This window comes from Neoarius graeffei, chromosome 6, assembly GCF_027579695.1.
Source record: "Neoarius graeffei isolate fNeoGra1 chromosome 6, fNeoGra1.pri, whole genome shotgun sequence".
In the NCBI taxonomy this organism is placed as follows: Eukaryota; Metazoa; Chordata; class Actinopteri; order Siluriformes; family Ariidae; genus Neoarius; species Neoarius graeffei.
Window position 1 is genome coordinate 36,469,559 of NC_083574.1, and position 16,167 is coordinate 36,485,725.

Sequence of the window (16,167 nt, forward strand, 5' to 3'; positions counted from 1 at the left end):
AATCCCCTTAAATTAAATTAAGAAATAGACATATATCACAATGACAAAATTTCAGCGGGAACTAAATTTCACCAATTTTATGAAATCGAAAGGCCGTCTAGTTTCTGTGGTCTCTTTTATAGAGAAATATGTCTGTGTGTATACGTTTATATTAATGTACAAGATAAGAAAGACCCCCCACTCTTTCCCTGTGGTTAGAACAGAGGGCTATTGTTTGGTAAAGTAAGGACGAAGCTGGTATATCCCTCCTGTCCCTCACTCACTTGGCTGTAAATCAGCCCTTTCTTCCCGGCAGTAAATATAGAGCAGGGCCTCCGAGCTCCCACACCAGGGGCGAGCTGGGATTAGAGCAGCTGTGGGTGTAACATGGGATATACAGTATATTGTACACACACACACACACACCATGACTCTCTTCTATCATTAACATCCCTGGGGCTAAGAGCTCATACCCCATTGAACCCTTTTAAATCCTGAATAGTTATTCAGTTATTCGTCCTAAAATATGTTACTCACTAACGACAGTCTTACTCATTACATACAGCGTGTAGTTATGAGAATAAAGCGTAGGCGTCTGGTTTGACGTACTGATTTGATTTATTTCATAGTTCCAGGCACTGAAAACAAAAATCACTAGAGCTGATTCCACACCCTGAAAACACACTGCATGTTAACATTTATACAATGCAATGAAAAATCCCCATACAGGGATCTGTCTTCATTTTCTCTATGTAGAATTTATTTTCTAAGCAGTTTGTTATTAAAAAAAAAAAAAACAAGCCACGTAATGAGCAATAATAAAATTCAAAGCAGTACGACTTCACGATTCTTGCAACTGAAAAGACTGTTTTCTATGAAACGAGAGACAGGGTCACGAGGAAACCTCAGTGTTCCCATGTGGAGGATTTCCTCATTCATCACGCTGCTGTGTTAAACTGGAAAATCATTATTCAGTTAGTTATCCAGCTGCCTAGGAGTCCATGAGGAATACAATGTCAATTCAGACAGTTTTTGCCTCTACAGGGATATTCAACTAAAATTTATATAAAGGTCAAGTTACACTAGGCGGGTTTGCACTGCAGTTTTGTGCAAAAAAGTCAACAAAGTGCATTATTACGGTATACATACAGGACACTTTTTCAATGGAATAAAAACGTGTTCTATTCCCTTCTAGCGGGTTTCATTCATTTGGTTTGATAGCATGCAATATTGTTAGCGTATCGCTTATCCTACGTGTATTACATCACTCGACCTAATAGAAAATGAACGTTGAATATGGTTTGCGATATTGCATGGTTGTCAAAACAATAGGGCTGTAACGATACACCCAACTCACGATTCGATTCGTATCGCGATTTTTGACCCACGATTCGATACGCCCACGATTTTTTAAAAATGTTTTTTTGAAGTAGTAAATTTGACTTATTAACATTTACTTACTTACATTAACTATTTAATAACAAATAATTCAGACCACTGCAGAGAATGAGTAATATGTATGCAAAAATGAACAAATGTATATCCAAAGACTGTTTTATTTCTCAAAATAATACTGTTGAGCCGGAAGCTCTGTTTTTTTCGGTTCTGAAAAAGTCATTTTTCCAAATCGTGTAAATCCGTTAAGATTTTTTTTTTTTGGGGGGGGGGGGGTGGCTCTCTCACTGTCTCACTCTCATAGGGCCAATGATTTTGTGTGATTGCGGAAAACAGATGGAAATTACGGAATTTTTATGCTGAAACATTGCTCGCGTGTCAAAATGTAACTGCCGCAGAAGGCTTCTGCCCAAGCAGACATGCCTTCAGTGTTGCCAGATACTGTAACGTTTTCCACCCCAAAATATGTTCAAAACCAGCCAAAAAGCACCTAAACCTGCCCAATCTGGCAACACTGCATGCCTTTCCGGTCAAGTGATTGTGATTGGCTTGTGGCACACCTAGCCAGCCAATGAGCTGCTTGTTTACAGATTCGCTCCCCGCGTCGCAACCAGAATGGCGACCGCTTAAAAGAAATGAATGCTCTGCCAGTGGCGAGTGTGGACGTTGCGTGACTCGCAGAAGATTGTCGCAGGTCGGCAAAAAAACGACTTACTAATAGATATAAAAAAATAAAAGTAATTTAAGTAAGTTTAAAATGTAATTTAAATAAAAAGTAAAGTATTCATAAATTGAAGTTTGGAAGTGCCTCTGTTTTTGGGCTGAGGAGAAGTTTGAAAGGGTGTACCGCGATTCTGCCTTCTTGTATCGCGATACGGATCGTGGCTCTGCGTATCGCGATTTCGATTTCGATATGCATATCGTTACAGCCCTACAAAACAACATGACATCACACGTCGGAGACGTAAAACTTACGTGCCAGCGAGCGACTGTGACAATTTGTAAACAAACACGGCCGCCAGGTTTGCGTTGTTAAATACGGAAGATTTTAAGAGAATTTTGAAAGAGAAAGACGCGTTGAACACCCGAAAGGAATGTGCATGCATAATAATAATAATAATAATAATGGCTTTTTTCATGGTATATCAGATATATTCCATTTAGCTAGCATGATATTGAACTCGTCTTTGACTCATTCTATATCATTGCTAGCTGAATGGAAGATATCTGATATACCATGAAAAAACCAGCCAATATTATTTAAATAGTGAATGGTTTGTGTCTCCACTGAGTGATGTTGTGCAATTAAAGCTGGGTTTTCTTGTCTCGCTAAAGTTACTCCAAATAAACATGACGACAGATTATCAAGACTTGATAAGTGTTGGCACAGTGAGCTCGTGTCATGTCATGTGACTTAAATGTGAAAAAATGTGTTTCGATTCCAGTTTTGCAAAATATTGTTTTACTGAATTGTCTGAAAGCCCCTTCATGCGAGCGCATAAACTTTTCTTTCTAAATTCATGTTTCGATTACACATTTTTTAGCTCACAATTTCAAATCGCACATTAAACAGGTTAACGGAAACCTGCGTTTCCATTCCTGCTTACAAATGTCCAGATAAACAACCATCATGACTGAATGGCAGTGTTGCAGTCGAGTCACTAAACCTCGAGTCCGAGTCCAGTCTCGGAGTCATTCAAGAAAATTTCAAGTCGAGTCCGAGTCCAATATTGATCCGAGTCTGACACAAGCCCCGCCCACTATCAACAGGGCAAATAAGATGAGAGAGGGTTAACACTAGCTAGTTCATCGCTCAGCAAGCAAGTCCCGCTATCAACAGTGCAATGAGCATAGCGTGTCGCTTCCTTCTCTGGGTGGAGTCTTACCAAATGAAGACTGAAGTTCGAGGTCGTCCCCGTCGGTTCCTCGATAGTTCTTCTACATATGGAACACACAGCAGTGCATTTTTTCCCACTGCACGAGAAGTCTGTATAAGCAAAGCGAACAATCCTAGCGGCTTCTCTCCAGGCATTTTAGCGCCATTAATGTTAGTTTGTTCCTGAACATGATGTATGAACAGGTGAATGTGCATTCTCTTGCACGAAATTAGTATAAAAATTAACGTACACTACCGTTCAAAAGTTTGGGGTCACCCACACAATTTTGTGTTTTCCATGAAAAGTCACACTTTTATTTACCACCATAAGTTGTAAAATGAATAGAAAATATAGTCAAGCCATTTTTCTGGCCATTTTGAGCATTTAATCGACCCCACAAATGTGATGCTCCAGAAACGCAATCTGCTCAAAGGAAGGTCAGTTTTATAGCTTCTCTAAAGAGCTCAACTGTTTTCAGCTGTGCTAACATGATTGTACAAGGGTTTTCTAATCATCCATTAGCCTTCTGAGGCAATGAGCAAACACATTGTACCATTAGAACACTGGAGTGAGAGTTGCTGGAAATGGGCCTCTATACACCTATGGAGATATTGCACCAAAAACCACACATTTGCAGCTAGAATAGTCATTTACCACATTAGCAATGTATAGAGTGGATTTCTGATTAGTTTAAAGTGATCTTCATTGAAAAGAACAGTGCTTTTCTTTCAAAAAGAAGGACATTTCAAAGTGACCCCAAACTTTTGAACGGTAGTGTAGATATACCGGTAAATATCTTATGCCAAATTATTATGGCATGTTACAAAAAAATAAAGAAAATATCTGAGTCCTCGTCTCCAGTTTATGAGTCCGGATGCAGTTAATGCACGAGTCCGAGTCCAAGTCATCAGTGATCAAGTCCAAGTCAAGTCACGAGTCCCTAAAATTAGGGCACGAGTCGGACTCAAGTACTACAGCCCTGCTGAATGGTGACAACGGTTACGTTTTCATGCTGAACCATTTGTTTGGTTTTGTAGTGGTGCTTCACGTGACCACTTCCAGGATTCCCACTCTCACTCTCACATCACGTTCTCTGACTTTCCCTGACTAAAAGGCTGAATTTCCATGACCTACGGTATAATGAATTGGAAAACAGGCTGCCTTTATGCTTAGCAGACAAAAAACAGCCACGGTATTTTAAACCCATCAATTTACAAGCTTTATTTACTAATTCCCAGATGTTTTCAGTACAAAAATTAGTTTTCACTACTTACACCTCGTGAAATATTAGACAGATAGATAGATAGATTTATTAAGGTAAAAATTACATGCAAGTAGGACAATTTACTAATGTACAATTGAACTAAATACATGAAACTAAAACCAAGGATAGCACAACAACATGTAAAACACTTATTTCCATTGTGGTCCGACTGCCAGAATCCATCCATCACCGCTGATCCTGTATAGGGTCGTGGGCAAGCTGGAGCCTATCCCAGCTGACTATGGGTGAGAGGCGGGGTACACCCTGGACAAGTCGCTGGGTCATTGCAGGGCCGACACACAGAGACAAACAACCATGCAAACTCCACACAGAAAGGCCCCTGGGCTCAAAACCAGAACCTTCTCGCTGTGAGGTGAGAGTGTTAACCACTATACCACCGTGCCACCCAGCCATCCATTATCTCTAGCCGCTTTATCCTGTCCTACAGGGTCGCAGGCAAGCTGGAGCCTATCCCAGCTGACTACGGGCGAAAGGCGGGGTACACCCTGGACAAGTCGCCAGATCATCGCAGGGCTGACACATAGACACAGACAACCATTCACACTCACATTCACACCTACGGTCAATTTAGAGTCACCAGTTAACCTAACCTGCATGTCTTTGGACTGTGGGGGAAACCGGAGCACCCGGAGGAAGCCCAGGGGGGAACATGCAAACTCCGCACAGAAAGGCCCGTCAGCCACTGGCCTTGAACCAGAACCTTCTTGCTGTGAGGCGACAGCGCTAACCACTACACCACCGTGCCGCCCCTATTTTGCCAAAATGATAAGTAAAATTTAAACATGCTACAAACAAAATCCCCTGATATTCCATGACTTGACCCAAAATATAATCAAATCCCCTGACTTTCCATGTCTGGAATAGACTTTAAAATTCCATGAAGTTCCAGTAATTCCATGACCCCGTGCACTCCCTGCACTCCTGACTAGCAGAACAAAGTATGATGCAAGAAGAATAAACACTTTCTAAAACCGATCCTCTTTAAACTTTCACTTCACGTCATTAATTAGACAACAGATGGTAAAAAAAAAAGGCAACATTCCTGGCTTCTGTGAAAACGTCCCTTCCTGGTGTAATATCTTTACCCTGTAGCTAATAGCTCTGATCGGACGAGCTGCCTTCTGTTAAAGATTTTAAACAAATGTGTGTGATTGGATTCGCTGCAACACAGAATCTGCTACAGTTAAGTTTATTTGTATAGCGCTTTTAACAATACACATTGGCGCAAAGCAGCTTTACAGAATTTGAACGACTTAAAACACGAGCTAATTTTGTCCCTAATCTATCCCCAATGAGAAGCCTGTGGCGACGGTGGCAAGGAAAAACTCCCTCAGACGACATGAGGAAGAAACCTCGAGAGGAACCAGACTCTAAAGGGAACCCATCCTCATTTGGGTGATAACGGACAACGTGATTATAACATTTTTAACAGTTTTAACATGAAGTCAGTTTCGTTGATGTTATAAACTGTTCACTGATGGAAATTTGAGTGCAAAACTGTTCATGACAACTGCAGTCCTAAAGTTAGCAAGTCAACTGTAGTCCTCAGCCATAAAAGCATTACTGTAAGAGTCCAGAGCGTCTTCCAAGTGCGACTTTCAACTGTCCGTATGGGGCCGTCCTCCACAGGAGCGATGCGATGAGACTCCAACCAGACGAACTACAGAAGCCGAGCTGATTAGTGCTTCGAAAATTACTGAACTACGGCTGTATATATATATATATATATATATATATATATATTTTTTTTTTAACGCATTTATTAGTTCTACTACAATATTTTTTCAGGTACTCGGATCAGTTTGCTGAAATGCTGATTCTGTGATCCGCCAGTTCATGACTCCTGCTCTAATGAGTCCCAGTGAATCAGAACTCAGACAGAAGAAATGTTCTGGTTGTTTTGGAGACATTGCTCAGAATGCAGGCCTTAAAGGAACAGTCCACTGCACTTCCATAATGAAATATGCTCTTATCTGAATTGAGACGAGCTGCTCCGTACCTCTCTGAGCTTTGCGCGACCTCCCAGTCAGTCAGACGCAGTCAGACGCGCTGTCACTCCTGTTAGCAATGTAGCTAGGCTCAGTATGGCCAATGGTATTTTTTGGGGCTGTAGTTAGATGCGACCAAACTCTTCCACGTTTTTCCTGTTTACATAGGTTTATATGACCAGTGATATGAAACAAGTTCAGTTACACAAATTGAAACGTAGCGATTTTCTATGCTATGGAAAGTGCGCACTATAATGACAGGCGTACTAACACCTTCTGCGCGCTTCGGCAGCGCATTGATATCTGAGCTCCGTATCAATGCGCTGTCGAAGCGCGCAGAAGGTGTTAGTACGCCTGTCATTATAGTGCGGTATTTCCATAGCATAGAAAATCGCTACGTTTCAATTTGTGTAACTGAACTTGTTTCATGTCACTGGTCATATAAACCTATGTAAACAGGAAAAACGCGGAAGAGTTTGGTCGCATCTAACTACAGCCCCAAAAAATACCGTTGGCCATGCTGAGCCTAGCTACATTGCTAACAGGAGTGACAGCGCGTCTGACTGCGTCTGACTGACTGGGAGGTCGCGCAAATCTCGGACAGGTACGGAGCAGCTCGTCTCAATTCAGATAAGAGCATATTTCATTATGGAAGTACGGTGGACTGTTCCTTTAATGTAGGTCTGAAAGGGTTAAACCTATAACTCAGGAGTGCAGAAGAGATGAATTGTAGCACAGTGGCCTGAGCGAGCTTCCACATCAGTGATCTCATCTCTCAACTCTTTGGCCTGTAAGTGAAAGGCTGATGACCGTCTTTCCCTTCCTCCCTCTTTCCCTTCTCTCGCTTTCTGTCCATGATAATTGATACTGCGGCAAGTTTCCAAAACCAACAGCGTGGAGAGTTGTTCTCACTCTAACTCACACTTTGACACACACACACACACACACACACACACACACACACTGAACTGCATAAATGAAAAACCCCATCAGACACATTGACATTATCAGACTTACATCTATATAAATTGTGCGTGCGTGCGTGCGTGTGTGTACTAACCCGAGGACAGAAGGCTCCCGCTGCTGCCGCTGATGATCTTGCCCTTGCTGCCCATGTTGGCGAGTTTCGAGGTCTTCAGCGTGCCCGTCTCTGTGAGGTCAATGGCTATTTCATTCAGGCTGCGTGCTGCGTGGATTTTTGACTGTGAGAAAGCAAGCAACAGAAAGAAGAGAGAAATGAAGGCAGAGAGGCACAGTGAATGTGCTAGCCAGCTGTACAGTGCGCGGCAGGATTTTCCGAGAGACGAACATTTCCCAGCTTTTAAAAGTGTAACTCAATCCTCCTGCTCGCTTCAAGGAGTCACACAGTGAAGAAAGTGTGTGCGTGTATCTCTGCGTGTGTGTGTCTGTGTGTGTGCACGTGTGAAGTGCTAGACAAATTGTGAAATGAATTAACACCATTCAGTTGCACATGATGTAATCACTGATATACAGAAAAAGCTCGAGACAGCTAACGAAATCACTCTTGACAGAGCAATGTGAAGCCACTTGGACCTTTTCACAGTAGATTGAAAAGCTGTCTACGGAAGAAATTTACATCTACTGTATTCCTAATCAATATACTCTCCAACACTACATAAAATATCATGCTAGTGCAATCTTAAGTGTTATTTTATTGCTTTAAAGCTAAATTAAAGCTAGACTGCCTTTCAGATTTTTCAAGAGTAGGCCATAAAACGAATTTCCCCTGACACCCAGTTATTTTTGTTTAGTGGAACGAAACCTACTGAATTCGAATCACAGACTTCTAATTTTATTCGTTTTTTCTAATCGAACAATTAATGAATTTAGTGCCACGTGGCCCTAAATTCCCCACTTTTTTTCCTGCTTCACCGTGACGCAGTACAAGATACTATGTCATGCATCACGTGGTGGGCTTTCCCCGTTCGCGCAAGGCATTGTGGGATAAAAATTTGAAACAGATGAGGAAAATGGAGGATGTGAATGAAACATGAAAGACCGACTACAGTAACGGAAAGCGAGAAGAAAAGACGTTATGTTATATACGAAGGAAAGGAAACGCAGGACCAAACTAATAAATATCGGCGGTCAGCGAGCACCTCGGTGTGATCAGCTGTTCGTTTAGCGACAGAATGATGGAACTGTCAGTGCACCGTCAAAGGTACACTACCATTCAAAAGTTTGGGGTCACCCAGACCATTTTGTGTTTTCCATGAAAAGTCACACTTTTATTTACCACCATAAGTTGTAAAATGAATAGAAAATATAGTCGAGACATTTTTCTGGCCATTTTGAGCATTTAATCGACCCCACAAATGTGATGCTCCAGAAACTCAATCTGCTCAAAGGAAGGTCAGTTTTATAGCTTCTCTAAAGAGCTCAACTGTTTTCAGCTGTGCTAACATGATTGTACAAGGGTTTTCTAATCATCCATTAGCCTTCTGAGGCAATGAGCAAACACATTGTACCATTAGAACACTGGAGTGAGAGTTGCTGGAAATGGGCCTCTATACACCTATGGAGATATTGCACCAAAAACCAGACATTTGCAGCTAGAATAGTCATTTACCACATTAGCAATGTATAGAGTGGATTTCTGATTAGTTTAAAGTGATCTTCATTGAAAAGAACAGTGCTTTTCTTTCAAAAATAAGGACATTTCAAAGTGACCCCAAACTTTTGAACGGTAGTGTAAACCTGTAGATGGCAGTAATGCAACACTGTGGATGCCAGCTGCCGTAAAACCCAAAAGAAGAAGGAAAACCTGCGCATGCGCACACACACGGACTTCCTCTGTCTGCTCGACTGTGTGAAACGAGCGATTTCATGCGCATTATTTACTCAGGAATCCCCTCAAATTAAATTAAATAACTTCCCAGCCACAGAATGGCCTGTTTTTTTGTGAGATATTACAGAAATAAACATATATCACAATGACCAAATTTCAGAAGGAAATAAATTTTACTGATTTTACGAAATCGAAAGGCCGTCTAGCTTTAATCTCGTGGATTTTTAGTGAAATTTGCAAGCTAGTTATTTTCCTGGAGAAAATTAGCTACATACATTATCTTGGTAGATTAGACTATTTATCTGACAACAGTTAAACAAGTAATGCGACTCAGTCATATTAGAGAAAAGCTGTTATTGTTACTCCAGTATATTTAACAGTTATTCCATGAAATCGAGTCGTATATGAGCTGATAGCCGACGAGGCGCGTAGTGCAGTGTCGGCTATAAGCCATGTACGATGAGATTGAGTGGAATAACTGTTTTATTGTATCCACATTCACTGGATTTTGAGAAACAGAGCATTTTTATTTTTTATTTTTGCAAATTTGATAAATCAAAACGGCGGCACGGTGGTGTAGTGGTTAGCGCTGTCGCCTCACAGCAAGAAGGTCCTGGGTTCGAGCCCCGGGGCCGGCGAGGGCCTTTCTGTGTGGAGTTTGCATGTTCTCCCCGTGTCCGCGTGGGTTTCCTCCGGGTGCTCCGGTTTCCCCCACAGTCCAAAGACATGCAGGTTAGGTTAACTGGTGACTCTAAATTGACCGTAGGTGTGAATGTGAGTGTGAATGGTTGTCTGTGTCTATGTGTCAGCCCTGTGATGACCTGGCGACTTGTCCAGGGTGTACCCCGCCTTTCGCCCGTAGTCAGCTGGGATAGGCTCCAGCTTGCCTGCGACCCTGTAGAAGGATAAAGCGGCTAGAGATGATGAGATGAGATAAATCAAAACTTTATACAAAATGTCCAAGAAAATCATTTCCGCTTAACAAACCGGAGAAATGACAGTAGCAATTTGTGAAAAATGCGATGATAATAATTCTTGAAAAATAAACCAAGATACGTTCTTACCATCAAATGCTTTCATTCCATATTTTATTGCTTTTTTTGTATTTTTTGAGGTTTTGTTTTCGAGTAGGGTTTTTATTTCATCCTCGGTTGGTTCAGCAACACGCTCCGCCATTTTCTTTTTCTCTACTCATGGTATATGAGCTGATATCCTAGTAGTAGCGTAGCCAATCAGAGTGCACAACTTCTCATATCCAGTGAACATGGATAGAATAAACTGTATCACAGACACTTGGAAAACATTCAGCATTAAGCTTTTCTATGTGCGTGTGTTTCCTAACAAAAAAAAAAAGCTTCATAATTTGTAATTCTTCCTCACTTTCGGTGATGAAATGATTGGCCACCATTTTGGCGAGTCGCTCGAGGTGATTATCGAGAAACAGGCCGGATTTCTCGACCAATCAGCACGTGATTTTCTATAATCACCTCCGTATTTACACTAAACATTATTATAATTAATTACAGAAACGCATTACAGTATATAGCAGTGTATTTAATGCATTATTCGGTTCGGATTCTGTCGAGTTGTCGACACACTGACAGGTTCTTTCGCAGATAATACTGTATAGATATAGATGTGTACTACAACTTCCTAATATTCTCAAAAAGCTTCAAGATGCTCACGACGGCTCTTACTGGTCTTATAGCGTGTTATGAATGCCGCTTACGGTATAATAAATCACATGAACAGTTCATAATGCTTAATAAACATAGCTAAAAGTGTGATGCATTTTCATATATTATTATAAGATGTGCATGATGCCTTACGACTGCATCATAACATAATACGGATGTATTCATAGCTCACTTGGAAAACATTCAACATTAAGCACGTGTGTTTCCTAACAAAAAAAAAAAAAATGCGGCATATCAAGAAATCAAAAACATCGAGTCTCATCGACCTTAAAGAAACCAGATTTTAAAATGAGCACAAATAAATATAACAGCTTTCGAGACTGATTTCATTAGCGCGCCCCCTGACACCTATACACATCTCTGTCATGGGTCATTCCATGCAAAATCAACAAATATCTGACAAATTTATGCTCAACCATCTCAGATTTCAATGAAATTTGGAGGGCTCAGAGATACTATTAAAAGAAGTTAATCCCCAAAATTTGAGCTTCCTATCTCCAACGGTTTCAGAGATACAAGCATTTGAATTTTTCAATTTTTTTGCATTTTGCTCAAAACATACATATTTCAAAGTGTAATATAATCTTTATTATGCAAGATAGAAACCTAAAATTTTGCACAGAGAGACTCAATGTCTTGTACTACAAGCTTCAACTTAGAATTTCAATGGTCATTGTATATTAGATGGTGATTTTAACAAGGAAATTAAAATGACAAATTTGCATTTTTTGCATTTTTAACTCATTCTGGAAGCTTGCCTGTGGCAGTAATGCTTAAACTAAGAATGTTATTCAAATCTACACAGAAATATCTACCAATTTCAGTTTTACCAAGTCTCTGCTATTCCTAGTTTGTCTGTAATAGGGTTTTGAAATTCACCGATTTCTAAAACATGCCATTTTCAGTAGCATGGATTCCAATGTGGGATAGCAGTTAGGAACTTGTAAATTTTTTTCAGTAATCTCCTAGACCCATATTTTATATTTCCAAGTTTTTGTTCTGTGTCTCTCAAGTATTTCTGAGCTACAGGTGTTTAAAAAATCCATTTTTTCCAAATTCGAATTTTTGATATTATTTCCATTTTATTGATGATTAAGGACTGAAAAATACAACTAAATGATTTGTATAGATAAGGAAACATTTTACTTGTGTTCATGTCACAGAAATATGGTTTTAAAAATATTATCATTTTGAAATAAGCTAAATAATATATGAACATTTCACATTTTTCAGTAAATATATATATATATAAAAACTAAAGAAGTCAGTCATTTTTCATATAAATCACTTAACTTACAATTTCTGTTGTATGTTAGTTTATGGCAGTCAGAATCTTTCTTTAGTCCAATTCCTATAGAACAGGGAGGAAGTTCAGCCATTTCTAGATGTCTAAGAACAAACTCATTTATACTGATCTCAAATTGAAAGCAACTACAATTAAATTCCCTAGTCAACTATTCAAAATATCCAGTCCTTGCAAAGAAACACATTCAGTTAATAGCATTGGTAAATTTTCTCAGTGCTCTGTATTACAATGTATTTAATATAATCCAAGCAACATAATGTTATCTGAACAAGTATGCAGTTTACAGACTCTAAAACTATAAGATATGAGCCACCTGTTCTGGTATCAAAGGTCACGTATTGTGCTGTGTTGATATTGATAAGGCTGGCTGTTGACTGGTACACAATAGCTGGTCATTGATTGCTAATGTTACACAGTCTTAGATTAAAATCAATTTACAAATAATTAATACTGAGCATTAATTGAAATTTTATTTAAAATTGAGGAAGAAACATGTCTCCTAACCTACTTGAGCCTTATTGAAGCATTTATTAACCCTCAAATATCAGTTATATGAAAATATATCAAAAATTCGAATTTGGTGAAAATGGATTTTTTAAACCCCTGTAGTTTAAAAATACTTGAGAGACACAGAACAAAAATTTGGAAATATAAAATATGGGTCTTGGGGATTACTGAAAAAAATTTACAAATTCCTAACTGCTATCCCACATTGGATTTCTTGCTACTGAAAATGGCATGTTTTAGAAATCGGCGAATTTCAAAACCCTATTACAGACAAACTAGGAACAGTGGAGACTTGGTAAAACTGAAATTGGTAGATATTTCTGTGTAGATTTGAATAACATTCTTAGTTTAAGCATTACTGCCACAGGCAAGCTTCCAGAATGAGTTAAAAATGCAAAAAATGCAAATTTGTCTTTTTAATTTCCTTGTTAAAATCATCATCTAATATACAATGACCATTGAAATTCTAAGTTGAAGCTTGTAGTACAAGACATTGAGTCTCTCTGTGCAAAATTTTAGGTTTCTATCTTGCATAATAAAGATTATATTACACTTTGAAATATGTATGTTTTGAGCAAAAAACAAAAAAATCGAAAAATTCAAATGCCTGTATCTCTGAAACTATTGGTGATTGGAAGCTCAAGTTTTGGGGATTAACTTATTTTAATAGTATCTCTGAGCCCTCCAAATTTCATTGAAATCTGAGATGGTCGAGCATAACCTCTTGTTGATTTGGCATGGAATGACCCTCGTATATCTATGGACATAAATACATGCTCAAATGCACACGCACACACACACACACGTTTGTGTTACTATTCTTGAGAAAACCTCGGAACAGAATTATTCCTGCAGATATGTAATGCTATGTGTACACTGAGATCCATAACTATCAGATATTCCTGTCCTTCTGGGGACATTTCGTCCTTCTGAGTCTCTACTAAGATATAAAAACATGCCCACACACACACACACACACACACACACTGACCTTGCTCTGCTTGCGGTCCAGGTAGAACTGGTGCTGGCTGATGGCCATGGCCCAGATGGATTTGATGAGGGCGGGGCAGGCGTACCAGGTGTGCACGGCGATGCCGCTGTGTCCGAACGTCCTTCGCGTTACCGACGCCCTGCAGTTGGAGCGAACACAAACCGACTTTATATTCACTGAATTTCATTCCATCCATCCATCAATCCATCCATCCATCCATCTTTTGTATCTTCTTAGCTGTATGATTCGCGAACCTCCACACTTCTCGATAACTTAGTTCCTTGCCCCTTGTTAAAGTTAGCTAGCGAGTACCGTCCTTCTTTTATTGGCTTTATTCTATTTATTTATTACCTGCCGTCATGTTATTCATGTTGAATTATTCATACAGTGTAATTAGTCCTGTTATACTCTAACACATTAACATGCTGAATTTTTACAAGACTCATTATTCAGCCATTCATCTTCAAGTAACCACTTCATCCTGGTTAGGCTGGATGTGGATCTGGAGCGTATTGTAAGAACACTGCACATACACCCTGGATGGGACACCAGTCCATCACTACACACACACACACACTCATACACATGTAGGGAATCCTAGGGCCAATCCAGCTATCAGCATGTTTTTGGGAGGTTGGAGGAAACCAGCGAACCCCGAGGAAACCTACATGGATGTAGGCAAAACACGTGACTCTCTATGCAAACAGTAATACAGTGAAAATTCTGATCTGCTATATTTACTATATTGTCGAATAAGGAATTTTATTTCACTTGAAATACTTTTGGTAACACTTTCAATAAAGGCCAAGGGTCTAATAACCTTTGTGTACATTTGTTAGACATTATAGTTAACAATTATTCGCCGAAGTCAAGGTTATTATTTAAAGAATACTGGCTGGCTTTGAATGGTTGATCAGATATAGTCCATTCAGCTAGCATGATATTGAACTCGTCTTCGACTCATTCAGTATCATGCTAGATGAATGGAATATATCTGATATAAAAAAAGCCAGCCAATATTATTATTATTATTATTATTATTATTATTATTATTATACATACACATGCTCTTCATATCAGCATTCTCGTAGGCTGACGCTAGCTTACCCGCGACGGGGTGCTGCTAGAGTGGCAGTCCAGTTAGTTTCCACCTGGTGTTGTTAGTGCGGCAGTCGAGATAGCTTCCAGCTGGCATAGCAGTAGCGTTAGTGATGGCTGACACTAGCTTACCTGCAACTCAGTACTGTTAGAGTGGCAGTCCAGTTAGCTTCCACCTGGCATAGCAGTAGCGTTAGTGATGGCTGACACTAGCTTACCTGCAACTCAGTACTGTTAGTGCGGCAGTCGAGATAGCTTACAGCCAGCATAGCAGTAGCGTTAGCGAAGGCTGACACTAGCTTACCCACGACTTGGTGCTGTAAGCAATTTTTGTGAAATTGCACATGACCCCTCTGTAGCCTCATCCATGATAGGTGGCACCACCTGGCGAACAATTCTTGTTGGAATACGTCTTTAAAGTCTTTTGGGTGCGTTTCAGTGAAAACATCCCAGTATTTTAAGAAAAGTAGCACTTCATGTGACAAGTCACCCCAAAATTTCAGATGTCCATAAAATCGTAAATATGACAGGTGGTGCCACCATCTTGACAATTATGCACACCCACCTGGGGAACATTGCATGCGAGCTTGATCGAAATCTGATCAATCCTGTAGGATGAGTAGCGATTTTTGTAAATTGCAGACGGACGGCGACGACGGACAATGGACGGACGATGCATGATCGCATAAGCTCATCCGGCCTGGCCTGTGGCCGGATGAGCTAATAAAAAGCCCGTCCAATCATTTCATTCCGTCTGCCCTACCTGCCTGCGCACTCACTGCCCATGACTGGAGTCTTCCGCAAAGCTAGGCAGACATATTTCAGACAAATTGCACAAGGCTAGTGTGCTAGTCGACAGCTGTGACTACTAACAACAGCCATGTTGTTACATTCATGATGATAATGTTAGGTGTTTCCTTTGTGTGAATCAGACATGAGGTAGTTGGATATGACAACGATATTGTACGCTCTCATACCCCGCCCCATCAAGCGCGGTTTTAAGGGGTGGCAAAAGGTGGCAGTTGCCACTGTAAAAATATGTCTTGCCACCACAGTTGCCCCCCTATTTTAAAAATCATTATTTATTAAAACACATTTTTGAAATTCAATTATCTATCTACAGAGATACTAAGCCCTCATCTCATCTCTACCTACCGTTATTTACGTTATTTCACACCCGACCCCAACCCTGGAATTTTGAAATGGTTTCACCCAGAGAGAGACGTTCTTCTGTT

At 40.1% G+C, this 16,167-nt stretch overlaps 1 protein-coding gene across 7 annotated transcripts in view; it reads right to left on the reverse strand.

Annotated features, from left to right (window-relative positions):
- Positions 1-16,167, reverse strand: part of frmd4a (FERM domain containing 4A) — a 288,964-nt gene that overhangs the window by 29,864 nt on the left and 242,933 nt on the right. For 5 of the 7 annotated variants that reach the window (XM_060923607.1, XM_060923605.1, XM_060923608.1 and 2 more), the window contains 2 exons: positions 13,835-13,976; positions 7,585-7,726 (listed from right to left, as the gene is read on the reverse strand). In XM_060923607.1, coding sequence (XP_060779590.1) covers positions 7,585-7,726; positions 13,835-13,976 — 284 coding nt within the window. The remainder of the gene's footprint in view (positions 1-7,584; positions 7,727-13,834; positions 13,977-16,167) is intronic. The other 2 variants (XM_060923606.1, XM_060923604.1) reach the window with 1 other exon arrangement.